This window comes from Urocampus carinirostris, chromosome 16, assembly GCF_059441175.1.
Source record: "Urocampus carinirostris isolate Australia breed hairy pipefish chromosome 16, RoL_Ucar_1.0, whole genome shotgun sequence".
NCBI lineage: Eukaryota > Metazoa > Chordata > Actinopteri > Syngnathiformes > Syngnathidae > Urocampus > Urocampus carinirostris.
Window position 1 is genome coordinate 21,885,991 of NC_142364.1, and position 27,878 is coordinate 21,913,868.

General features: G+C 39.7%; 2 protein-coding genes across 2 annotated transcripts in view; one reads left to right on the top strand and one right to left on the bottom strand.

Moving 5' to 3' along the window:
• The first annotated feature begins 2,963 nt into the window (after window positions 1-2,963).
• On the top strand, window positions 2,964-17,017 carry fam78ab (family with sequence similarity 78 member Ab). Its single transcript, XM_088319719.1, has 3 exons — window positions 2,964-3,545; window positions 7,984-8,180; window positions 13,970-17,017. The coding sequence occupies exons 1-3, from the start codon at window positions 3,399-3,401 to the stop codon at window positions 14,493-14,495; spliced, it is 870 nt and encodes a 289-aa protein (XP_088175845.1). The 5' UTR covers window positions 2,964-3,398; the 3' UTR covers window positions 14,496-17,017.
• A 9,940-nt stretch (window positions 17,018-26,957) lies between these two features.
• Window positions 26,958-27,878, bottom strand: part of nup214 (nucleoporin 214) — a 29,263-nt gene continuing 28,342 nt past the window's right edge. The window contains exons 37-38 of the mRNA XM_088356100.1: window positions 27,823-27,856; window positions 26,958-27,617 (exon numbers count right to left, since the gene is read on the bottom strand). Of these exons, the coding sequence (XP_088212226.1) occupies window positions 27,581-27,617; window positions 27,823-27,856 (71 nt within the window). The 3' untranslated portion in view covers window positions 26,958-27,580. The remainder of the gene's footprint in view (window positions 27,618-27,822; window positions 27,857-27,878) is intronic.

The following is a 27,878-nucleotide window of genomic DNA, read 5'->3' on the forward strand; positions in this document are numbered from 1 at the left end:
TTCGTGATAGTCGGTGTATACCGGATGGTAGCCATAATTGACAAAATTGCGTTTTTCCGTCCAGATTTCCTTTACGTCATACACGTCTTAAAATGCATAATAAACGTACTTTGTTCGGCAAAAACGTACAGGTTGACAGGTATGATTAGCACTTAGTAGTGATTAAACTTAATGCATTAAAAACAATATGGATTTATAAAGCCAAAATACGTGAACTATCATACATATTTATTTATAGTGCCCCAGTGTGTAATACTTGAACATTAGATGGTTCTGTAAATGGTAATGGTAAATGGTCTGCATTTATATAGCGCTTTTCAAGTCAATGAAGACCTCCCCAAGCGCTTTACAATGTGCTTCACACTAATACAAACAAAAAACAGTGCCAAATGAGCACAGCGTAGTTGCAAGTTTTCAGACAAACATTGGAGTGACCTTAGGTATGGATTCCACTAAAAAGAAATACAAATTTCTCTACCTTTGATTGTTTTCTGCATATGAATTAACATCGGTATGATCGGGTGGAAACATATGTTGGCCTGGAGAGGGATGGTCGCCACCAGGCTGTACTTGCCCAAGACACAACACAGGAAATGTTGTACCTACAACCCTTGTGGTTAAGGGATCCAAAAACAACCATGACAGTTCAGGTATTTTTTCCTAGTGTTTAAATCAATGTTGTTGTTTTTTTACTGAATGAATGTTTTTGTACCACCAAGAGGCATTTAATATTACACACAGTCCCTTTAAAAACTTGTCGGTGGAGGAACTTGCACTGAATCTACAGAACATGAGGCTCAACGAGAGGGAGCTGACTTTTCTTTTTCTATTTTTTTTCTCTTCTATATTTTTCTTGCTTTTTTCTCACTTTTTTTTGTTTTTTCTTGCTTTTGTCTTTTGATCTTATTTTTCTCTACCAGTTTTCTTTTCCTTCTCACCCCATTTCCGTTTTCCCCTTCTTTTCCTTTCATCCTTTTTCTTATTTCCCCCCGTTTTCCCTTTTCTTTCATTTAATTCTCATTTTTTATTACTCACTTTCCCTTTAAAATACATTACTATATGATAGCTGTTGTGTTTTTGCTTATTTTTCAAATTAGTATGTTTTTTTAAGGGGCAGTGTCTAACATCTGATCACCAGATGTCTCTATATGGTGTGGTGCTACAGAGCTTTGTTTTGTACTGAGACAAAATCTGTGTGTGTGAATAAACTGCCCTAATGATCGTGTTAGATTTTTATTTTGGTAAATATTTGCCACTTCCGGTTTTAAAGCTAGCACATTTTGTTTGTTTTATAGTGTTCTACTCTTATAGAGCAGGGTTCTCCAGCCTTTTACAAGCTGAGAGCTACTTTTTTGCTACGTATTATTGTAAAGGGCACCCATTTTGATACACGTTCCTAAAATAATAACTTGTCTTGTACTAATTACTATACAGTTACTATGTTATTACTGGGAAGGAAGTAAGGAAGGAAGGTTAATTTGACTCAGTCAACTCCCAAAAAAAGAAATCATTTTACTAGAAATGTACAATGACCCAGCACTGGTGGGGTATTTTCAGAACAGGTCCGCAGGCACCTCAGCTGTCCTCAGGGGGCACCCACGTGCCCGCAGGCACTAGGTTGGAGACCCCTGTTATACAGTGTGTGATCACATTTATCACTTTTTAATATCAAAAATTTGGCCTTTAAAATATTTGTTAACAACTTCATATACTGCTTTTTGGGTTTTTTTCACATCTGATGTTGAACTGCTGCTTTTTTTTAAGGAAAAGTATCAGTAAGACAAAAATGCAGTTTTGAAAGGAACATCAAAACAGCAGGCATGCCAAACAAACAGCCGTGGGCCGGATCTGGCCCATTGGATGACTTAATCTGGCCTGCCATCAATTTCTGAGTCAGTGGTCCAGCGCCTTGAACAATACCAGAGAGCATTTTGTTGCATTTTCTTTAACCTTAAAAAGAACAAAAAAAAATCTGTGCACATTCTCAGTTGTAACATGGTTCAATTACAGACACAGCTGCAGGAACTCTCACCACTGGATTACCAGTGATATATAAATAACATATGAAAAGGCATTTGGTATTATCTCATCGTCACACTATTTTCAGTCATGGTACCAGAGACACGTGTTAATTTTGTTGCGCATTTCACATGTTACAAAAAACTAACTAACAAAAATGATGCCACCTGTGGTCCAGTGCTCTGAGAACCAAGCTGAGCTTGGATCTTTGAAGACCAAGTTCTATGGACTTTTTTCTGTGAAGAGCCCACACAGTGTTATTTGGTTATTTATTTCATAAAAAGTGTTATTTATTTTCTGACCTTTGTTCTATGAAGAATCCAGAAGGGTTGTTTAATTGTGGCATTCTGGAAAACAATACATTTTTACATTTTTGCACTCCTACTATCGTCACACTTTCTCTGTTACAAAATGACAAATAAGGGAAGTTATGCGGCCCCAAATCATTCCTATCAAAAGTTATTACTTTTTGAATAAAAGAAAACCAAATGCCCTCTCTGGCCGCCAGGAAGCAGTGTGATGAGTTGGTTCAGTTCTAAAACGGCATTCATTTAATTGTAAAATAAAATAGTTAACACATTCAATGCCAAACGTGAAAATATTTCCCCATTGTATTTGAAAACAATGTTTTGTGTTTAGGATAGATCCCTTGTCATCTGTATTGAAATTATGTATATTATGTATTATGGTAGGTGTCTAATGTAGGCTGAACGATAAAGCGTAATACTGAAAAAGTTTTTTATTGATCTGGTCTTCTTATCATAAAATCTGGATCCGGCCCCAAAGCCAAACTGAGATTGACATCCGTGCGTTACAGACTTCGGCCTGTACAGAAATAGTTCACCTTAAGCCTACATTTCCCAGCGTACTCCACGCTCACATCCGGAAGTGACGCTTAAAACCTCACAATAAAGCCGTCTGCCAGCCACTGACTTGGTTGAGAAATGCGAAACCGTCGAGCGGGTGAACCTGCTCCAGCGACATCGCTCCTAGGACGTTTTTTCATTAACCATAATTTTTTGCATTTTCTCCTCTTTCCTTTTGGACTTTTAATTATTTGAAGAAATGAAATGCGTCAAGGCGGTGCGGAAAATGTGAGTTTCGGCTGCGGAGACGCAGCTGCCACGAAAGGATCAATATTTCAGCCTTTTTATTATTATACATGTCAGAAAATATATTTTTATTTTTCATGACATGACTAAAACAAAAACGGACAAAGATAACCCCAGTGTGCAACTGTGAAGAATTTTTCCTCCCCTTTAAGATTAACTTCGAATGTATTATTTACGTTTCACGCAACTTGAGCTCAAGCGCTCTTAAGTTTCGTGCGCCCCCCTGACAAGACACTCCCGGAGCCGGCAAATCACGCCTCTGTCCCGATGCGTCTCCCCCCAAGAAAGGCCCTCCCGTGGATCTTGTTGCTGTGGACCGTTTTCGAGTGGCTCCCGGATGCGAGCGCGATGGGCTGCCTCCAGAGCATCGCCTGCAAGCCCAAAACCTTCCGAGACCGGGTCGCGGTTCTGCAGGTGAGCAGTATTTTCAAAGTGTCATTAAAACTCTGATCCATCATCAGATACACGAAACAGTTTCTTCCCTCTCTTGTCTTGCTTTTTTTGTCTCTATTTATATCCTTCGGGATGATTTTCAGATTCCTCCATTCCCTAACATTCATCTCTTCTCCCGAGAATAAAAATAATGTGATCATGAGATAAAAAGTATTCATTTTTCCTGTCGTCTACAACACTGAAGGTATAGTGATTAGGATTTTGCACGCTCACTGCCGTGACCTGGGTTTGAAACCCGCGGCACCCGACTGCTGTCAGTGATATTTTTCAATTGATCAACCTTTGAACAAGTATGGTAATATACAATAAGAGCTTGTGTATAATTTGCACTCACACTTTAAGATTTTCAGGTTAAGAAAAAAGAACATTTTACAGAAATAAATACGAACTTAACTGATTAGTTTCAATGTACTGCCTCAAACGCCTGACTCAGTCTGGGAAATCTCACCATATCCCCCTCCAACCCTCAACATTTTCTCCTAAGATCTATACAATTCACATAGGTCACATTTTTTTACTTCAAAAAGCAAATTTTGCCAAAAGGTGAGAGATTTTCACGCCTAATTAATGATACAAGTTGAACATTAGAGATCCATTGCAACCAAACGTATATACAGAGTACCTCTACAGTACTTACGAATTTAAGTTGTTCTGGGAGAAGCTTTGTAACCTGAAACATTTGTAAGTAGAGACGCCTTTTGAATGTAAATGCGCTAATCCGTTCCAAGCCCTACAAAAGTATGATATATTTTTTAATAAATCACAAAAGAGCATCAGAACATGAAACAAACACATATTGAAATTAGATTACAGCAAAATAAAAATAAAACAAAAGGCACATAATGTAAAAAAAAACAAAGAATAAAGGAAATGACAAAAACATTCATTTACCTTTTTTGCTTGGCATTTCTTGAAAAACTGATCCATTGACATCTGCTTTTGCCGGCTTTTGACAATCCTCCGGAAATGTTCTTTTTATGAGTGATTTATTACAACAAATCCTTAGACTTGATGGAATTATGCCAAAATGCCTTTAGTTTGGGCAGAAGGAATAATTGCTGCATCTTTTTCCTTGTCGTCTCTCAACTCCCACTGCACGACGGTGTGTGTTTTAAAAACTTTCTGTTTCGATGGCCGCATGGAGGGCCTCATGTTTTTCGTGGGGTTCTTTGTGAATGATAGCTCTTTGTAGCGGTACCATACAGTAGACCGTTTAAAGAGCGGGAAGGGGGAACGAAGAGCATGCTTTGGTTTACGCATAAGCATCCAGGTTCCCATAGACAACTCTGGGAGTAGTGAATGGTAAAGTGTTCTGTACTGTCTTTTTGACTTATTATTTTGAAACTCCTTTATAACTAGAGGTAATATTTTCCCGTTTAGGTACTTTGTAACCTGAAACGTTTGTGGTGAGACATTTGTAAGTAGAGGTACCACTGTTTATTAAAAGTAAATACAGAGATGCCTCTAGTCATGTCATGTCATGTTTTTTGTATAGCCCTTAATCACAAGGAGTCTCAAAGGGCTGCACAGACTGTTGCATTCTACAGACTAATATTACACCATCCCCTGATCTAAAACCTACATGAGGGCAACAAAAAACTCAAAAACCTCAACATGAGAAAAATGAAGAAACCTTAAGAAGGGGCCACACAAGAGGGAATCCCCCTTCCAGAATGACCAGGCTGCAACAGATGTTGCATTAACAAACAATAAAATTAAACATAAAATTTGAAATAATTAAAGTATGGTATAAAACTACATACAAGGTACCTAAGCTAACAAATTAATCGGCTGTCAGTTATTTCGTATCTGGAATATTTGCTCAAGATACAAGCAATTCTAGATCCAAGCTCGATCAGTGAACTAATTAATGTGTGTAGAGGAATCACTGCATAACAAAAAAACAAAATGTTCTTGGATATTTTTAGGATTATTTATTTATAAATTCCACTCATTGACATCAATATGGAAATATTGGCGTATAATGGCACCGAGCCATCACTTTTCCCTTGTTGTAATCAACAGGCATTGTGGGAAGTGTAATCTTTGGTTGAAGCACTCTTTTGACACGTTTATTTTTAGAGGCTCAGACATTTCAAGATCTCGTGGATGTCAGGGCCCCACTCGGAGTGCAGAAGCACAATGCAGAAACAGAGGGTTTAAATAGTGTCACAGCGGGCCACATCAAATTATGTGGCGGGCCACATTTGGTCCACATGCCATGAGTTTGCCACATGTTTTTTATATACTCATGTCATTAATTATAGCCTCATCATGAAATAAATAGAAGTAAACGTGTACACCTACCTGTGAAAGAGGTGAACCTTTCATACTTCTTGGCCTTTGCGATCTGGAGAGATTGCAAACTAACTGAGCCGAGAAACTCCATATCCATTTTGTCTTTTGTCTTCAATCCAATCGATGATTTTCTTCAAGATGTATTGCAAAAATAATTCTACCAAGTAAAACACCAAAACTCAGCACTCTTTCACCGTAAATTCTGTGCTTGCATTTCCCCATTGAGTTTGATGTTTATGTCTAACGCAACTAATTATGCACGCATAAATTGACCCCAATTTCAGAATTCTATTTCATAGTTGTAAATACGGCTTGGATGTGAATATACACGGTAGGGAGAATATCAGTAAGGATAGAGACGGCGCCACTGTAACTGTATTTTGTTGTATTTTGTAGGTACATCTATACACGCCCACCCTTGTTGCGGATTGTAAACAGTATTGTATCGCTGATGGATTGAGTGTCGTATGATGCCTCAAATATGTGATTTTAAAGGTTTGGAAGACAGTACAACTCATAAAATGATTTTATAATTAGTGAAGTAATGCACTGTGTTGTGTCAACAGCTAAAGTTATATAAACCTGTCAAAGTACTCGTTACAGAGAAAACCAGACATGGGACCAAGTCACACATGTGCAAGTCTCAAGTAAGTCTCAAGTCTTCACCTTCAAGTCCCAAGTAAGTCCCAAGTATTTTTTTCTTGGGCAAGTCAAGTCACAAGTCAAGTCCCGAGTCTTAGATTGCCAAGTCCAAGTCAAGTCACAAGTCATAAAAACAGCGACTCGAGTCGACTCGAGTCCAAGTCACTAAGTCTCAAGTCCCCATGTCTGGAGAAAACTAATTGCGTTCCAGGAATAGGTTCCTTTATAGCACGTTACTCCCAATTAGAAGGAAGATCTGAGGATCTTAAGGCTGAGCACGACACAAAATTCGGGTCGGGTCATGGGTAAAATGTCAATCATTACGTTTGGGTTCGGGCCGGGCTTCTCTCGCTGACTTTATATTAAAAAAAAACATCCACTCGTCATTGTTGTGGAGGATCAGTGCGATGGATTCTGTCCCATGTGTGCTCATCGACGTGGGCACACAGCCTGGGGGGGGGCGGAGCCGGACAAAATCACCCCAACTCCCTTTAAGTCCTCACAAATACAATATGAAATTTCAGATTTATTCCTGGCATGGTCCCTTGAATCTGTCATGACCGGTGCAAGCAGGGGACCCAAATGCATAACTTTTCACACAATCCTTTATTAAGGGATCGGGGAAGTCAGGGAGAGAAGAAAAAGACAGCAATCTGGTTCTCGCTGGGCAGGAGGAGCGGGAATCCCTCGCGAACATAGCGTGGTCAGAGATCGGAACAGTCGGGCAACCGGGATGGGAAACGGAGCGTGGTCGGAGATCTTAACAAGTCGGGTAGCCGGGACGAGCAGGAAGCCAGGGATCGGGGATCAATACAGGAAACAGAATCGGGCAGGATATAGGTAGCTGGGACAGGAGAACGAAGCTTGGATCGGAGTTCGATACAGGAAACAGAATCAGGATACGGGTAGCCGGGACAGGAGAATGGAGCTTGGATCGGGGTTCGATACAGGAGACAAAATCAGGATACGGGTAGCCAGGACAGGAGAACGGAGCGTGGTCGGAGATCGGAACAAGTCGGGTATGAGCGGGAAGCCAGGGATCGGGAATCGATACAGGAAACAGAATCAGGATACGGCTAGCTGGGACAGAAGAATGGAGCTCGGATTGGGAATCGATACAGGAAACAGAATCAAAATACGGGGAGCTGGTACAGGAGAACGGAGCTTGGCTCGGGGGTTGATACAGGAAACAGGTCAAGATCAAAACAGGAGTCAGAGTCAAAAGTGCTTGCCTTGTATGTGCGGAGGTTGGCTGACGGACTGACAAGGAGTGAACAAGAATGATGTGTTTAAATAGGAGGAGGACTAATTAGGGAACGAGTGGCAGCTGGGGCTGAACCAGTGAGCGCAAGTGAGGGCAATTGGCAAATCATGACAGAATCACGTTAATTGTTGGAGCTCGGGTTAGGTCAGGCTGGGTTTGGTCGGCCCGATCTTACCTGTACTCCCAACACTGCAGGTGAGCGCCTCCATCGACTCGAACCCGACCAGCATTGACGAATCGTCCGCTGTCATCCTGCGCTACCGTACGCCGTTCTTCCGAGCTCAAGCTCTGGTCCTGGTACCGCCGGTGGCCGCCAACGAGACCTGGACCGTCGGCTGGATCCAAGCCTGCAACCACATGGAATTCTACAACACGTACGGCAGCAAGGGGATGTGAGTATCTGCAAAGTCAGGTTGAAGTTGCGACATTAAGCGCTTGCAAGAAATTGCACCACAGGGGATCTTTTTTCAGTTTCGTACAATTTCACATCCTCATTTGTGTCATTGAATCCTTAAATCGGGTGGCATGCGGTAAGGCTCGTGTCTGGTGAAAACAGGGTTGGACGCCTCACTGAAAAACATTATTGAATTAAACTGTCTTTATTGTCATGGATAGCAACAAAGTAAACATTGTATGCAACAACATGGAAATCATGGGTCAAACATGTAATAAACACTTTCAAGAGAGAAAAAAAGACTATGAAGATAAAGATATGCAGAAAGAAATATATTTTGCGTAGAGACTGGCCTAAGCTATAATAACGCTGACATCTATGTATACATATTTAAAAGTGCAGTGGTTAGCACATTCGCCTCTCACGCTAAAGGAACCGGCCGGCAACAGTTGGGTGCCACCAGGCTGTACTTGTCCAAAACACACCATAGGAAATGGTGCCCCTACGACTCTATTGGTCAAGTGATCCAACCAACTGTTTAATAATAAAAAATGTAATAAAATCGTGATGAAAGTCATATTTATCATATTATATGAGCACTAAATTTGATAAGAGGCATAAAAAAACTCAAACTCAAAGTGTTTCTTTGCATAATGTTTGATAAATATTTTGACAAATAAAATGAATACATGAGAAAACAAAGTAAATGCAGGAAAAAATACATTATTTGAAGGTTCTTTCATGGAAAAGGACACAGTGGGAGACTGAGGACAAGAATGGCACCAAAACAATCTTTTTTCAGTAATTCATTGAAAAAAAAATGGTTCGGACTACAGCATGGTGGTTAGGTGGTTAGCGCGCACCCCCATGGTGCGGAGGTTCAGTGTTCTAGTCCAGCTACCACAGACTGATTTTGCATGTTCTCCCCGTGCCTGCCTGGGTTTCCTCCGGGCACTCCGGTTTCCTCCCACATTCCCCAAAACATGCATGTCAGGTCAATTGCCTGATTCAAATTGTCCCTACGTGTAAATGAGCGAGGGAGGTGTCTGTCTCTCTGTGCCCGACAATAGCTTGGATGGGTTTAAGCACTCCCGCCACCCTACTGTGGATAAGCTGTGCAGATAATGGCTGGATGGATGGTTCGGATTAAAAAGCCTGAAGGGCCGCATGAGGCCAGCAAACCGTAGTTTAACTTCCCCTGTGTTAGTTATTATTTCCTTAATTTTAAAAAGTATTTCCACAGCCCCCCACATTACTGACACCTAAAAGTAACATGTTACTCTAGTTACAACTTACAGTAGATACCTGCATTGGAGCTGACCATCTAGAATTGTATTAGAATAGCCACATAATAAAAGAAATAGAAGAAAATGTGTACACCAACCCGTGGAAGTAGGGAACCCTTCCTATTTCTTGACTTGTGCAATCTTGAGAGCTTGTAAATGAACATGTAGCCGAGACACTCCATATTCATTTGTCTTTGGATTTCCTTCTCTATTTCTGGGTATCTGCCAAGACGGATTTATTTTCCAGGCATGATGTATTGCAAAATAATTCCACGAAGGCCAAAAGTCAGTACACTTTTACTGTAAATTCTGTGCTTACAATTGCTCCATTGATTTTGTTGTTCCTGTATAAGCCGCACCCAATCCCTACACATATAAAATGAACTCCTGATTTTATATTTGATTTTACAGTTGTAAATACGGCATAGATGCGAGTATATAAGGTAGGAAGAATATCTCCAATTGGCTTAAGTCGTCAGGTATAAATTAAATAACCCAAATAAACTTCATTTTTAAGTAGGAGTCCTAGACAAAATAATTGATGGATAAAGGAAAAAACGAAAGGATGGTTCGTTGCGCTCTCACTTTGGTGTTGCCTACAGGTTTCGTGCTCCCTTTAAAGTGAGGGAGAAACGTGAGTGCTGACATCCTGTAAGGGGCAACTACAAGTGTGCTGAAAATAAACCTCAATATTTTTTTTATCTTCACACTTTGCGTCATGCACAGCGTTGCAACTTGCAGATTAGAGATACATGTTCCTCCCGCTGAAAAAATGCACATGTCAATCTCTAATCGGCTTTCACACACAAACTAATATACACAGTGAAGAAAATAAGTATTTGAGCACCCTGCTATTTTGCTATTTCTCCCACTTAGAAATCATGGATGGGTCTGAAATTTTCGTCGTGGGTGCATTATAAATTATTAAAAAAATCATGCATTGTGATTTCTGGATTTTTCTTTTTAGTTTATCTCTCTCATAGTGGACATGCACCTACGTTGAAAATTTCAGACCCCTCCATGATTTCTAAGTGGGAGAAATGGAAAAAAACAGGGTGTTCAAATACTTTTTTATTCACTGTATATAATATACATAAATAGGGCCCCCTGACGTTTTCTTTGTGTGCCTCAATAAACGGAATCAACATTTCTAAACTGCATCTTGTATTTCCCTGGGTTGTCTTTGTGTGATATCAAAATGGGTTTGATGATCTGAAACCTTTGTGAGTGATAAACATGCACAAAAAACCCACAGAAGTTAAGTTAGCAGCTCTAATCTGGATTCATATTTTAAGGCAAAATGAATGCAAAGGAGAAAGGAAATACGGCATATTCATTTGGAAAGCATGTGTTGGAGAGGATGAAACACATTTTCATGAGCGCACGGACAGAAGCGAGCAAATACACGCGAGCAATTGTCATGCCTGATGTGATAATTCGGCCCGGCGGCAGTACGCGGACATGAGGCCGACCAGGCAGGAAGTCATGTGGCTGCTGCTCACACAGCAGACACTCACTACAGATTCCCAGTTATTGAGGGTTGGGAATGACCCTTTTTTAAAATGCATTTGGGGTATTATTATTATTGCCACTAGTCTTTTACAAGTTGCATCAATCAACAAAAATGTGTCTACTATAAATAATAAACTTCTGTAGATGGTTTTGCAACCATTTTTATATTCATTTTTATATTACTTAAAGGGGCAGTGTGTGTTATTTGTACATTGAATGAATGAATGAATGAAAACTTTATTCGAACATCAAAATAAAAAACACAACAAAAACATGAACTCAACACCAAAATAACGTTACATCATTTGTTCGAAAAGGGGTAGTAAGAAGCAAATGCTTATATTACCTACCCCTTCATCTTCCCCACCAAATATACTAATGATATAACAACAAATGTTATATTAATAACAGTTTGATATAAGAATAGCAACAATAACACAAAGTTAAATAGATGCAATATCCCCAATCTCCCTCTCTGTATTCCACCAAGAATGTTGCTTTGTATCTAAACCTGAACAATTGAATAGTTAGACACCATTTGATCTCGTCTTGCAAACTGTTCCAAAGCTTGACTCCTCACACAGACCCACAGATACTTTTCCTAGTGGTTCTCACATTTGGAATTATGAATTCACTACAGCCCCTTAAATTATAATTTCCCTCTTTCCGAATGAATAATTTACGGATGTTTTCTGGCACTATGTTTTTGCTGACCTTAAATAGCAGTTGTGCAGTGAAAAAAAATACTAAATCATCTAATCTTAAGGACAGCACAGTGCGGCACAGTTCATGTCATGGGAACCTCCTGCGTGGGTTCAAATCCAGCTCCAGACTTCCTGTGCGGAGTTTGTATGTTCTCCCCGTGCTTGCGTGGGTTTCCTCCGGGCACTCCGGTTTCCTCCTACATTCCAAAAACATGCATTTCAGGTGAATTGGCCGGTCCAAATTGTCCCTAGGTGTGAATGAGCGAGTGAGTTGTCTGTCCCCGTGTGCCCTGTGATTGGCTGGCAACCAGTTCAGGGTGTCCCCTGCCTACTGCCCGGAGATGGCTGGGATGGGCTCCAGCCCCCCCCCCCCCCCCCCGCGACCCTAATGAGGATAAGCGGTACGGCTAATGAGATGAGATCTAATCTTAATAACTTGGACTGCAGGAATAAAATATTAGTATGATCTCAATATCCTACCCTGTGTATAGTTCTTATTGCACGTTTTTTGAAGGATAAAAAGGGGCTGTAGTGAACTTTTGTAATTATTGCCCCATAATTCTTCACAATATGTTAAGTATGGCAGAACTAGAGAACAATATAATAAATACAACGCATTATAGTTTAAAAGGAATTTGGCTTTATTAATTATTGAAATGCTTTTAGATACCTTAGTTTGTATGTGTCTGATTTGTGTTTTACTGTCTATTATGACCCCTAAAAATTTAATTTTTGATACGATGTCTATTGCAGCACCATCCATCTTACTTCTAAATCTTGATTTACCTTGCGATTACCATAGAATATTACTTTTATTTAAATTTAAAGATACTCTATTTATATCCATCCATACTTTTAGGTTAATTAGTTCATGATTAATACAGGTTACCAAATCAATATAATTATCATTTGAATAGAAAATGTTAGTGTCATCTGCAAATATTACTATTTTCAATAGTTTTGAAACATTAAACATATCGTTAATGTATAAATTACATTAGATGTTGGAATATTTGTTAATGCAATCGAAAATAAATGCTACAAAACGCAAAGAAGAATACAAATTAGAGAGTTAAAGTGACGAACCCGCGCCATTTTTCCCCAACCTTTCACAAGAAGTTTTTTGATGGTACACGTAACAGCAAGATGACAGACAATGTTGTCACTTCCCTCTAGGTGAGGCTCATGTCATGTAAAATGGATGCTCATTTTTTGTTTTAACTAGTACAACATTATCTCTATCAGCTAATCGTGGCGCTGTTCTTTGATTTTCACACAATTTATAGATTATCTGCTCTTTGTAACCTTAAAGATTTCATAAAAAGAGGGGATCAGGGGAAGTCTTTAGAATGAGGATGGAATTCTTTTATCTGGAAGCTTATTTCCCTATCTTCCTTGCAAGTTCAAAATCTATTCATGTTTTAAACTGTATCTCTGTGGTGTGGAGGCTGCAGTGCCTCCGACTGGAGCAGTATGAGAAGGGTGGTGAGGACACCAGAGAAAATCATCAGGACTCTTCTCCCCTCCATTAGGGACATTGGCCTATCACGAGCCACAAACACAAATTATTAGGGACCCCTCTCATCCCCATCATGGGCTGTTCACTCTGCTCGCCTCTGGGAAGAGGTACTGCAACGTGCGGTTCTGCAACAGCTTTGTCCGCTGGCCATCAGAGTGTTCAACGGTCAATCCAACATATAAAAAAGCCTACCCAGCTACTTTTGTAAATTTGTTCTTAAATTGTTTTCATTACAAATAGTTGAATTTTTTTAAACTTAAAAAAAAATTACATTGTCACTGTATAGTATAGTTACTGCCCAATTTGCACATTTGTTCATCTTGCACCACTGTACAGTATTCATAACTATGACTTTTGCACTATTGTACAGTATCCTTTGTTAGAGACTCCAACGGTTTCTAGATACTTATTTTAACTTCATATGTCTTGGTTATGTATTTTTGAAAAATGCGGGTTAGATACATCGACATTTCGTTCTGTATACATGTGTACAAGAATGACAAATAAAATAGGTCTATCAATCTAGTGTCTACTAACGTTTAAAATTAACCATGGTTCAAGAATCCGTTAACTGCTTGGGTCTTTGGGGCACGACTGAGGATGGAACTCTGGACAGCTCTCCCCAGTGTTGACAGTTCCTGGCCCGAGTTTGGGTTGTGGCAAAGTTGGCACCAGTCCATTCCTCGATTCCGCATCCCAGTTCTTTTTCTGTCTATTCCTTTTGGCCACTTGGTACAAACAGTAAATCCACTTGTTTGCGTTTTAGGTCGAGTTGGGAGCTCCCTGATCTCCGCAATGGGAACATCCGGGCCATCAGCGACTCGGACGGCGTCAACTACCCGTGGTACGGCAACACCACCGAGACATACACGGTGGTAGGCCCCACCAGGCGGGAAAGCAAGTTCTCTGTGAGCATGAACGACAACTTCAAACCTAGCATCACTTGGGGTGTGCCTGTCAGTGACAACAATGCGCCCGAGCTCACTGACGTGCGCCGCGACCAGAGCTTCACCACCTGGCTGGTAGCCGTCAACCGGGCCACCAACGAAACGGTGGTCCTTAGGACGGTGCGCTGGAGGATGCGCCTTCGCATCCGCGTGGACCCCCAGAAGCCTCTGGGTCAGCGGGCTCAGCTCCTGCAGCCCTGGGCCCAGGAGCAGCCACAGATCCTAGCTGAGAACGAGAGCATCCCGCCCAACGCTATGGTCAAGCCCAACGCCAACGACGCCCAAACGCTCGTGTGGCGTCCTCATGAAGGGGACCCCGTCGTGGTCATCCCATCCAGATACTGACCCCGCTCACCTTTTCAACCAAAGTAGTATGAACTCTAGCTCCCTTTTTCTGCCTGTTTTGTTGCCTTTCCCCATGTATTTTGCACTCGCACACAACGGGTAAAAATAACCCAATAATGGCTGAAAAAGTTATGAGGAAACAGGGGTTGCACTACCCTGCTTCCTTTTTTGTGTTAAAAAAATCTTCACATTTGCTCTTGGAGAGTTGGGCAGGGTGACTTCTAGTCTGAAAAGACACAACCTTTCTACCTTCGAGCTGGCTCACTCTGCTACAAGAAATCACGGTGTTCCCCGAAACGTCCTACCCTGTCGAGACGTCCTACTGTAGGCTGATCTGACAGCAATTCGCTTTCTTTATTATCAAATAAAATTAGCAACACTGAACTATTGCAAAAATAACTTTTACTGATGATACGAACAGGGTTCGTACACTCTTTTCATGGCCAAATTCGAGCACTTTTAAAGACTTCAAAAGCCAATTTTGCAATTTCTCCATTAGCAATGAAATAAATCTGATGTCAATCATTTATTTGGCAAAATCACAAATATATCTGCAATTTCATCTTGTATGTGCATTTATTAAGGTATATTATTTTTAGGTCTTGAGTAAGTTGTGAAAATATTTGTGGATCTACACAATACTTGTGTAAATACTTTGAGAAAAATCTCTCCCCATATCAGTGTTTGGTAAAAATGATGGTAATATATAGTTTACATTTTGAGTAGTTCTTCCGTTACAAATTACCACTGGGAAAGGCTACCTTCATTTTTTGCATAACGTATAATAAATCTCCATAATTGATACGTATCATTGCAATAATACACAATTCATTGTGCCCCATTTAGGTGTAGCATGCACTTGTCTTCTTGGGCAGCACCTGTAGGGGGCGATGACGCTTTACAAGACAATGCCGTACAAACTAATGCCAGCTGTTATCAATCATGAGGAAGAAGTGACGCGATGACAAAGCAAAGCCACCAGAGCAATTTTGGTGTCAATTCAAGCACTTCACCCAAAATGCAAGCACTTAACAAACCTTTCGAGTATTTCAAGCACCCGTACCAACCCTAAAACGAGGGTTGGCATGCATAGGTGATTAGCGTTGTCAACAAACACCATGCTATAAAGCGTGAAAAAACATAGAAAAACACACCAGGCTTAAAAGCTGTGTTTGAAGAAATTGAAAAGTCAAAATGGAAAATCATAAGTACTAGCCGCTTTCAACTGAATGCGTCATCAACTTGCACATTACCAGGGAAATTGCATTGATAGGACGTCTCAATGCGCAAGAAGGGATTTCAGAACACCGGACTTCCTTTGAGCTTGTTTTTGATTACTTTAAATTCCGTACTACAAGCAGCTATTTTTTATGCGATGTGGCTTATTACTTTCTTTTCCTGGTAGTACTGATGAAAATGGCGAGCTTCTTTTCCACAACATACGCGTTCTTGAATACAATACACCGCGGCGACTTCTGGAAACATTCATGACACCCTTCATGAGAGATTAGTCCTTGTTTTTGCCAACATTATTTGTGTTATACATAACAGGAGCTTTCAATATTTACAGCATACTCACAATATTTAAACTTTTTCACCCACAATTCCAGTCCTGAAATGATACATCCGAATTGAACAGCAGTATCATCAACAGTTTCATCAATGACAACAACACAAAAAGACACGTCTGTGTTGCAATCTGGCACTATGCTCCACAGTATGGTTGCCCTGGTGCTGTCGTTTAGAAACAAAGGGCTCACATTTTACACGACGCAGCCATAATTTGCGGTTTTTTGGGAGCAGTATTGAAATGTAGGCTTGTCTTTGTAATTGCCATCTTGAATGGACAGATGTGATGACAACTCAGAAGAACTGAAAAACCACGTGAGGGGTGCGGGGCCACGGTGCTGTTGGTGCTCTGCAGCCAAAGGCGTCAACGCCAAACTCCCTACGCAGCAGACTTAAAATTGAAAAAATTAACGTGATTTATTTCATTTTTATGGCTCTGGGTTTAATCGATTGCGGCTCCGGCTCGTACACCACAAACTTGAGTTTCATTCTCAAATTTATGCATGCAGCTTTCAATCAGTTGTGCTCTGTAGTCCGGAATTCATGGTATATGTTCCTATTATCTGTCTTTATTTATTGTCTAGGAGAGTGTTTAGTTTTTGTTTGTTTTTTGCTGTGTTACGCCATACATGCTGCCTTACGTGTTCTTCCGTCCGAATCCTTTTGGCCTTAAATCAAAGCGTAATGATACGTTTTACCTCCACCCTCCATTGTTGTCCATTCATGACTTTTGGCTTAATGTTTTTGTGTTGAAAGAAAAAACAAGTGTGATGTATTCAAAGAGAAGCCATATATGTAGCAATCAAATGTGCTTCCCTGCTGGTTATTTTTAATATATTTTGGAGGATTTGTCCAAATATAAGTTGAAGTGCAAATATATTACGATCAGTGTTTTTGTTACGACTGTTTTTCTAAAGTGCATCAAAAATAAAATCTATTATTGCTAGACTTTCTCAAGGATCTTACTGAGTTACTGAGAAAATGAACGATTTCAGTCATGCTACCAAAAAGTATTATAGTATTTATAAATACATATATTTAAGTTTAAAACATGATTTTTTTTAATGAAAGTCCCAAAGTCAAAAATTATTTTCCACCATTACCTCGTTCCAAATGAGTTTCTACTAAATAGTGTACATTTAATAGGACTTAAAATGTTTTCAAAATGAAAGAAAAAACTATCAATGATACGAAATTATTTGGAGCCAGAACAATTTTACTCAATCGAGGAATCAAAATGCATGGATCAATATCACAAATATTTTCTTATTATCTACCCCCTACCCCCAAAAAATAACATAAACTATTAAAAAAAGAAAATCTTGCTCTTAATTTATGCTATATTTTAACCATTAGGTTTAGTATCACTCTACGTATTTTGCCAAAAACCGAAACGTGAAATTTTTAAAATTCACAATTTATTATTTTGCACCTAAATGATTTGAGTACAGTATAGCAAAAACAATACTTATCTTGAACATAAAACAAAAGAATTCAGGCTGATAGGAAAGTACAGATTTAACGTGGACCGTTAAATAATAACAAAATAAGTGTTCTAAAAAATGTGAATAATTAATGGTATATTGCCATCTTGAAAGAAAAGCAATTGTATTCTCTTAAAGTTTTATGATATTAGTTCGACTAATGCTCGTCGAGTGGTTTGAATCCTATAGAAAAAATGGATATGGAGTGTCTCGGCTAAGTCTTTGTTTGCAATCTCTTAAGATTGCACAAGCCAAGATATATGAAGGGTACATTGCTCCCAAAGGTTGGTGTACACACTTTCTTCTATTTCTTTTGTATTTGGCTGTTTTAAAGTAGTTTAAGGGGGTTGGCTTATATACGAGTATATACAGTAATATGTAACTACTTTTGGAGTAACACGCTACTTTTGGTTTCAGTTAACTGAATTAATTTTAAATGAAGTAACAATGTCTAATAACTTTTCTTCAGTAACGCACCCGCCACTGATTATAAATAACAATTAACCAATTGTCGTAAATAGTTGTGTTAGGACCCCATTTCTGCAACATCCCAGCCCCATTGTCAACAAAACTACAGTCTATTGATGGTGTCAGGCCGTATTAGCGTGATTGCGTAATACTCTCACGCATGGCTGGGTGAAATTCACGATGACTCAAAGGTCGTCCTGCTTGGTGAGGGGTTTTAAGAAAAGATGGGCTAGCGGGGGTATTACCGGGATAATGACATCACTTGGACGTTTATGCCGCTTTGAGACTTTTAGCGTAGGGAGCTGGCCGGGGATTGACCGTTAGCCGGGTTAAAAAGGTTGGCTGAGGTGAGGTGAAATTAGGATAATTGGTGTTACTGCAAGAAGGGTGAGAACTGGAAACCTCTTGTTGTAAGTTCTTAACACGTGGAAGGATTTTGAGAATAACAATACATTCCTAAACCTAAATCAGTGCACATTTTGGCTCAGGTGAAGTTTCCTAGAGAGCACTTGAATGACCCAGAAAAGGACTGTCCTATAGTGAGATGAATCCAAAATAGCGTAGATCACCGGGATAACACATAATTCTGTTCTGAGATAGGAATCTCGAGGTGAAATTGTTCTATGGCAGTGTATAGAAACCAGGGTTGGGTAGGATTACTTTAACTGGATTACTCTCAATTACTTTTGGATTACTCCAATGCCAAATATGCTAATAAAAGTCAAAAGAAACTAAATATGAATAAAATTACTAAATTTTGTGCAGGCTTGAGGAGTAACGGAATACATGGAAGGGCAAAAATGATGTTGGCAAGCTGTTTGGATTTATTTTCATTTTGTTTCTGTCGCATTTTATGTTAGCTTTGCCGGAGATCAAAGCCAAGAAAGAAAGCTTACCACGTGTAATGAGTCATAATTTTATTCATATTTAGTTTCTTTTGTCTTTTATTAGCACATTTGGTATTGGAGTAATACAAAAGTAATTGAAAGTAATCCAGTTAAAGTAACCCTACCCAACCCTGATAGAAACCTATGGTACTTAGCTAATGAGTTCTGAACCACAAGTACCTCAGATAAAAACATTTAAGATAACAAAATAGTAAAAAGAGAGTAAAATTTGTTTGTAATAGACATGTATTTGACTAAATAATATGATAAAAACATATGCATGTAAAGGAGAAAGAACATTTTACTTTGGTGCAATGTGAATTGAGCTGGTACAGTGGAGTAGTAGATGGCTGCAGAAGGGGGAGAACAATGTCGCTTAAATTAATTCTAAAGCTATTTTTGAGGATTGCCATTCCTATATGAAGATTTTTTTTTTTTTATCGCCCTATAATCATGATCCGAATAAATGTCACGATTGTACAGTCATACATGATTGTACAGTCCTTAGTGATGGTAGTGCTGCGTGTGCTTTCTTCATATTTCTTTATTATCTCAAGTATTGTTTCAATTGTGACCATTTTCTTGCTTCGCCCTTTAGCATCACTGCAAATCTCGTATGAGGCATGTAACTTGCAGTCAAGTTTTTGGCCATGTGAAAATAATTTTTTAGTTGTCGTGTGGTGGGGTTAATATTGTAACAAGGGACTGAAAACCTGCTTACTCCACATCATAACATACAAAGGTGTAAGGCAGGGGTGCCATAACCCAGGGTTCTATAGTCCCCGGTTCAAGACCGGGTGGAGACCTATGTTGGCCTGGAGAGGGATGGGCACCTCCAGGCTGTACATGCCCAAGACACACCGCAGGAAATTGTGCCTCTACCGCTCTAGTGGTTTAGGGGTACAACCAATGATTTATAAATCTATCCACCCATCTATATATATATATATACCACAGCCATATCCCCCTAGTGGGAGGTGGCTAGAGTCATTTCTGACTCTTTTTGGGAGATTGATTCAGAGGAGGGGATTCCCAGCCCCCCTCGCTCAACCGAACTGAGGTGTTGGGAGTCATTAGGTGACCAAACCCCCCAGTTCCAACCCCTAATACTGAACGCCAAGCAGGGAGACAACAGGTACCAATGTTTAAGTCTCAGGTATGACTCGGCCGAGGCTTGAACCACAACCTCCCAGTCTCGGGGCGGGCGCCATACCCCCAAGGCCACCGATCTGGTATCTATATATACATACAGTATTTATCCATCCATAATCTCCATTTATTCATCCGTCCATTTATATATATATATATATTTATATCTGTACATTCAAGGAAGCTGTGGGGGTCAGATGCATCGACATTTCGTTCTGTATACACGTGTACTAGAATGACAATAAAGTAGATCTGAATCTGAATCTGAATCTGAATATATATATATATATATATATATATATCCATTTGTATATTTATCCATAAATCCATCCATCAATCCATATATATATATATATATATATATATATATATATATATATATATATATATATATATATCCATATATCCATCCATTTATCTATATATCCACTTATCCATCCATATATCCCTCCATGTATCTATATATCCATATACCTACCATCCATCCATATACCTACCATCTATATTCCATATTCCATCCATATCAACCCAACCAACCAACACTGAATTGCATCCAAAGACCACACCTACAGTAAAGCACGAGGGTGGAAACAGCATGCTTTGTATTTTTTTCAGCCAAGTGAGAAGGACAACTTATCCGTATGATGGAAACAATAACTGGGGTCAGGTATTGTGAAATTAAGGTAAAACTTTCTATCAGCAGGGTCACTGAACATGAATTGTGGATGGGTCTTTCAGTTCGTCAATGATCCCAAACAAACTGCTTGTAAGAAACACTTCACGGTCCTGGACTGGCTCAGACAATATCCAGATCTCAGCCCTGTAGAAAATCTTTGGATGGAGTGTAAAGATAGCAAGATGCTAAAAGTTTAGGATGACCCATGCGACTCAGAGGCTGCGGGCCTCGGATTACTCGGCGTAGTAGTCAACTGAACTACATGTAACCTAAACCTGAACGAGTGTACGAGCGTGTGAGTTAATTCCCCCGTTGGAGGGATTTAGGCCATGATGGGTTTGACTCACGAGCACAAACCCGAAGGTTATATCCTCATCATAAAAACTCACACGGACACCAATAGGGGGACACTATCTGTTGTCACTGTGCACATAAGTGGCCCCCCATTTATCAGGCGACACCACACATGGTCCGGAAAAACATGCACGCCCTTTAACATTCTTAAAGCCATCCTAGAGTGAAAGGAAGACTGCAGTGCTGCCCTAAAAGCAGAGTGAGCCGCACGTCCTACTTTGCACAAAAGTGAGTCGCAACATATTAGCCGTTGAGAGCCACATTGAAAAAGCTCAGCTCGGGGGCAACCCTCGCTACGACTACCATCTTGGTGCTTATGATGCGATCCACTTGTGATAAGATGTCTCCAATGCTATTTATAGATCCTTTTGTGGTACAAAGAAAAGGAGTATTCATAAAGGCAAAATGGCGATTAAAAATGGTTTTAAATAAGCTAAGGACACAAATCACACTTGAATGATGGTTTAACCAATAACAGCAAGGCTTTATTTGCTGGCCTATTTGAATCTGGTGTTAATTATATTTTGTCCATCAATAGTCATTAAATAAAATGACTGCCATATTATTTTCATTGCTAGTGTGATTTCATATTTAAGCACTTTATCAGTCACATTTCAGCAATTAGTTGTTGATAGACTCAAAAGTCTACCCAGAAGCCTTTTAGAAAAAAACTCTGAAGCCCCTGGCCCGTCTTCGGGAAAGATAGTTTCACCAATTAGATTCAGAGTTGGCGTCAGAACGGCAGCTAGCTGGGTTTGAGAAAAGTTACAGTTTCACAAACTATCACTGGCTATGGGGTGGTAACTCACCAAAACAATTGTACCAACAGCCGTAAAACAAGAAAATACACTGTTGTGTTGATTATAGTGACAGGTCGGACAACTCCGAAGTGAACAAGGCTTTCACAAGCAGGAAAAGGTTTTGTCTACCACTTTCGGCCTAGAGGTAAGATCTTAAGCCCAAACCCAAGGCGGTCTTGGTCCGATCAGGATTTAAGGCCAGGTTGGTAAGTTAGGGTCAGGCCAAGCTTGTTGACTTATTTTATTTTTATCCACCCGCCATTGTTCATTGTCAGTTAGTCTTGTTTGACTTAAGATTTTGTTAGGAAAGACAAGCTTTGTGCTGTGCGCCTGGAAAGCATGAGGCCCATGCCTGTCAACCTCCACGCCCTTACAAACTGTCGTATTTTCCTTACAAAATAATCTTACACCATATTTTTTTTTCCAAACGTATTTATGTAGTTTAACATGTTATATTGTACATGTTTTTCGTTTTATCATATATATATTGTTCATTAACATTCTGTTGTGAGATCCTGAGTTGCTCGACATGAATGAGGTTTATTATTAAAAAAAGTTCAAAAATTAAATAGCCTGGACGTTCACTGTAGAAGGAAAAAATACATGCAAATATAATTAAGTAGAATAATACATTTTCTTATTCAAACTATTAATTCGTTTTCTGCATTCTTGTTGGTAATATACTTATTAAAGGGATAAATACAAACCTGTCTTTTTTCATTTTCTCATTTTATACTTTTCTTATTTTCCTTATACAACATAATAATTCGTAATATTATGCATCAGAGCAAGTGAGCCCTTTGAGAGCCAGCTCTCTTTAATGAGTTGAGCCGAAAAAGCCGGTTCTCTAAAAAGAGAGAGACTTCCTTTCACTACATCAAACCACTCGCTTCGTTTGCAGCGGAAAAAAACAATACTGAGATAGAGGTTGACTTGATTAACTTGCAGTTTTGTGATAGTCGGTGTATACCGGATGGTACCCATAATTGACAAATTTGCGTTTTTTCGTACAGATTTTCTTGTACGTTGTACGCCTCTTAAAATGCATTGTTCTCAGCTCAGGGATGCTGCTGGAAATGTGAATTTCCCATCGGGGATGAACAAAGTATCTATCTATCTATCTATCTAAAAAACGTACTTTGTACAGCAAAAACGTACAGGTTGACAGGTATGGAGGCCCCTTAAAGGATAAAAAACAAAACAAAAAAGATGCTATAAGGGAATGTTAGTTTGAACTAAAATTGCAGAGAACCGACATTATAAAATCAATTGTATATATTTAGATTTGTCCTCTCACATATTTAGTGTCTGAAGTCCTTACAATCTGCTGTATTTATCTACAGATTGATTTGCTTAATCTTTTTATCTTTTCCTTTTGTGTAAATGTTTGAGAACAGTGGAAAGCCTTTATTGGACCTTTTCTTGTGGAAACGCTGTTACGGCAAAACCACACCCAAAAGATGGACAGAAGCCTCTCAAAAAATTGAGTTTGAGACCCCTGCTTCAAAATATGAGAACCTATTAAAAAATAAAATAATTGAGAACAATTGAAACAAAGAAACTAAAGAGATATCGTGCATTGAAGATGATCATTCACTTGGCTTATGGCCTCATTGGCCTTGCAGCCAATGTCATGTTTAAGGCATTCAAGAGTGCCACATTCCGACTTTTATTAGCACAGCTCACACTTGACCACCTGTCACTGATATTACTGCAAAATAATCACAGCTTCACTATCTTTGGCACCGGACGCTACTATTAATATTACCCTGATGGCAATGTCACCGCAGATCTCTAATGGGACCATTTGTCACTTGAAGGACTGATCTGGATCAGCTTTGCTACTCGGGTTTGCTGGAGAATGTTTAGTTCAGTGGTTAGCAAAGTGGGCGGTGGAAAGATCTGGGGGGGCGGTGAGGAAGGTCGCGGTGGAGGGCGGCAGTCCGAAGTCGAAGTTTGAACGTAGTGCGGTTATAAAACCACAAAGCACTGTAGTTTTTTCAAGGTTTTGTGGTGACTGATGGAGTTTTGGCCAACCCCAATTGTTACTGTTCGAGTTTTAAAAGCACTTAAAAATCAAGGCAAGTTTTAATAATAGCACAAGCCAATAAATGCGATTCACAGTTTGCAAGCACCGAACTGTGCCACACCGCCCCTGTGAGCTCATATAGTGTCATGGCAGACTCCGTAAACGTCGTCCCAGAGTCAACAAACGAGAAGGAAACCAAGCTTGCACCGAAGAAGGGCAGTGCATCACTTGTTTGGACCCATTTTGGTTTTTAGGAAGCGGACGTGAAACTAAAGAAAACGATCGTTGCAGAATTTACTTTTGCGTAGTGTTAAGGTCCAGAGGAAATAATTTGTACCAGCACCTTAAAAATTATCACAGCATGTAACAAGGGTTACAAGTAAAATCGATTAGAGGTAACTTATTTATGCAAGTTAATAAGTGAAATGTTATAAGAGTAATAGTTGTAGCAGTAGTGTAAATAAGTTAGCAGGAATGGTGGGTTACACTGGGGAGCCAAGGGGTTTCCAGTCTTCAAAAGTTTGGGAACCATTGGTTTAGTTGAATGGAAGTGGTACGGTGTATGTGCACAAAAGCAAGCAGCCCGTAATGTTTCTTTTACTTTCCGAAACATTTCATTTATAGTGCCGTGAAAAAGTATTTGCTCTCTTCCTGTGTTTTGTTTACTTATCACTCAAAGTGGTTTCAGATGAGAAAACCTATTTTAATATCACAGAGACAACCAAAGGAACTACAAAATGCAGTTCAGAATTGTTGATTCCATTTATTAAGGAACAAATAGACCCACTACCTATCTGGCCCTATGTGTAAAAAGCAATTACCCCCTGAACCCAATTGTGAGTTGGGCCACCTTTGGTGGCGATAACAGAAATCAAACGTTCAAAAAATTGGCAGGGAATGTTTCACAACGCTGTGGATGATCTTTGGCCTACTCTTATTGGCAAAATTGTTTTAAATCTGCTGAATTGGAGCATATTCTAACATGAAATGCTTGTTTAAGGTCCCAGCACAGCATCTCAAATTGATTTAAATTAAAACCCACTTGGCAACTTCCAGACCTTCATTTTGTTTTATTGAGCCACTCTGAGGTGAACTTGCTGGTGTGTTTCCGATCGTTGTCCAAGAGTGCTCCAGTTTGAGGAAACAAAATGATGGCTGGATGTTCTTCAGGATCTTTTGGTAAATACCAGAATTCATTATTCCGCCAACCACAGCAAGTTGTCCTGTTCCTGAGGCCGGAAAGACGCCCCAGACCATAAACTGTTCAAGACTCAATAATAAGGGACTGGCCAAAAGTGGCATCCATGGGAGAATTCCCAGGCGAAAACTACTGCTGTCTCAAAAGAATACAAAGAACTGTCTCACATTTGCCAAAAAGCATCTTGAGTATCCTCAAGACTTTTGGGGAAACATGCTTTGGACTGATAAGTCAAAAAAATTTAACTTTTTGGACGGCAGTAGCTCAGGAGGTAGAGCGATTGTTTTAGGATTAAGGGATCCCAGTTCAAATCCCGGCTTGTCCATGTTACATGCTGAAGTGTCCTTGGGTAAGACACTGAAACCCCAATACCCCCAATAAGCAGGTTAGCGCCTTACATGGCTGCACAGATCACTGCCGCAATTGAGAAATGTGAAGCACAATGTAAAGCGCTTTGGGAAGTCATTGACTTGAAAAGCGCTATATAAATGCAGATCATTTCATTTCATGGAAGGTGTGCCACCAGTTACATCTGGTGTGAAATTGGCACAGCGTTGGACAAAAAACAAAAACATAATGCCAACAGTAAAGAATGGTCTTGGCAGTGTGATGGGCTCTAGACCCTCAGATGATTGTAGTCTACGGACAGGAATTCATATACCGTAGATTAGAAATCATGTGGGTGCTCTTGACCAGCGTGTGGTCAGGGCCTATTTTTAATCAGGATTCCACAATGACAGCTGTCATCCTCGCTAGTGTCTGAGACTTTCCTGCATTTTCAGTTGCAACGTTGACCCAGAGAGGACGAGGATTAAAGTAGTGTTGCGGCTGCAGATTACTTTGCTTCTGTTTGAGGTATTACGCACATTGAAAAAAATATATATAATGATCAGACACTGGCACGTCAGCTGATGTGTTACAGATGTGCACAAGCTTACATTAACTGGCAAATGTGTGCAGAATTTTTTGCAAACTGCCAACATGTCACAATTGTTGGAAAAAGATATGTTAATTTATAGGCACTGTATAAAGCAGGGGTGTCAAGCTCATTTTAACTCGGGGGCCACACAATAGAACAAACATCCTCACAAGGGCCGAACTACAAGATTAGAGAGAGAGAGAGAAGGGGAAAGCGAGAAATAGCAAAAAGCAAGAGAGAAGAGAGAAAGCAAAAAGCGAGAGAGAGAAAAGTGAGAGCGAGGGAGAGCAAAAAGCAAGAGCAATAAAAAAACAAGAGCAAGAGAAAGAAAGCAAGAGCAAGAGAGCAAAAATCGAGAGCGAGAGAGCAAAAGCAATAGAGAGCAAAAAGCAAGAGCGATACAGAGCAAAAAGTGAGAGAGAAAAGCAAAAAGCAAGAAAGAGAGAAAGCAAAAAGCACGCGCGAGAGAGAAAAGCGAGAGACAAAAGCAAGAGCAAAAAGCAAAAAGCGAGAGAGAGAAGCAAGAGAAAGCGAAATACAAGTAAAGCGTTTGTACGTGGCACCTGGCTTTGGCAACATCAAGTGCACATATTTCAACCTGCAGCTCGTTTTTCTCTTGCGTTTCCCTCAGCGTTGCCTTGAGGGCCGAATCAGGCCCGCTAAGGGATTGAATCCGGCCTGCGGGCCGCCTGTTTGACACCCCTGGTATAGAGAATCGATTTTGGCTCCAGTCTCTTCACATCCATTTGAAACCAGTTAGGAATGTGGATGCCGACAATTTGGCAATTCCGGGTCATTTAATGAGCCTGACATTCTCCAAACGCCAAGCATGACCCCCGGTGATGCTTCTCATTTAGTGGGTAGTTTTCTTTTTTTGCCTTCTCAGGGTGCACTGTGAATTGCATCGAGACAACACATTACTATATGAGTCAGTATTCAATTACATTTATTCAATTTGAGATGAGTTTTTCCCATGTAAAAATATGCAACACATTGAAAATAATTCTTCGTTCCCTCAACATTTATATACATTTTTAGAAATGTTAGTTGAGAATAATGACAGTCCCAGTAAAACTAACGCTACAGCTTTACCCAAAACTTTACAATAAAAAAATACAGCATTTACCATTTTAACTGGGATTGGGATAATTTTAAATTCTGGCTCATGATAATTAAAATGTTACCAATTTTTGTGAAGTAAAATGTAATTTGTGTGTCCACCAGCTTCCTCGTCCTGACTCTGAAAGGAAATAAGTTAATTGGAAAAACAACCAATTCAACTCTGAAAGTAGCTAATTACATCGTGCTTCTTTTGTCAAGCCGGGAATCGTCACATGCTTATTGTCAACTGATGTTATTGTTGAGATCAGGGCGCTTACCTTCAATGACATTTGAGAGTATCAAAACAATATATGTAAAATATAGATAAGAATGACATTTTTATCAAGGAAACACATCAAAAACGTATTTCTTTGACTTTCCCTATTAAGTGACGGAAAAAGAAGCTTGAGGACCGAAAGTCACAACGTGGGTTTCTGAAGCCTCAGCAAATTTAGCTTCGCCATCCTGCAAACGTTTGGTTATTAGACCTGAAAGAAGCAAGACAAAAGAGGACGTGATCAAAATGTCACACTTTTTTTATACCATGATATGAATATCTGGATGAAATGCAAATGTTATTTAAAATGATCAAAACTATTAAAAATGAGTACAATTAAAATAGAGAAAAAGCCAAAAAAGTAATAGCCCCTGATCCAATGACAATATTTGTGGTGAGGGTCCTTCAAGACTTACTGGTTTGTGGAGCCAAAGGTATTTCCAGAAAAACCTATGAACACAAATGTATTGGC

What these genes read in the sequence shown, in the direction of transcription:
- fam78ab (XM_088319719.1), top strand. Translation starts at nt 3,399, where the DNA reads ATGCGTCTCCCCCCAAGAAAGGCCCTCCCGTGGATCTTGTTGCTGTGG. An exon ending in ACCGGGTCGCGGTTCTGCAG is followed by an intron (nt 3,546 to 7,983) that starts GTGAGCAGTATT and finishes CCAACACTGCAG; the next exon opens with GTGAGCGCCTCCATCGACTC. An exon ending in ACGTACGGCAGCAAGGGGAT is followed by an intron (nt 8,181 to 13,969) that starts GTGAGTATCTGC and finishes TTTGCGTTTTAG; the next exon opens with GTCGAGTTGGGAGCTCCCTG.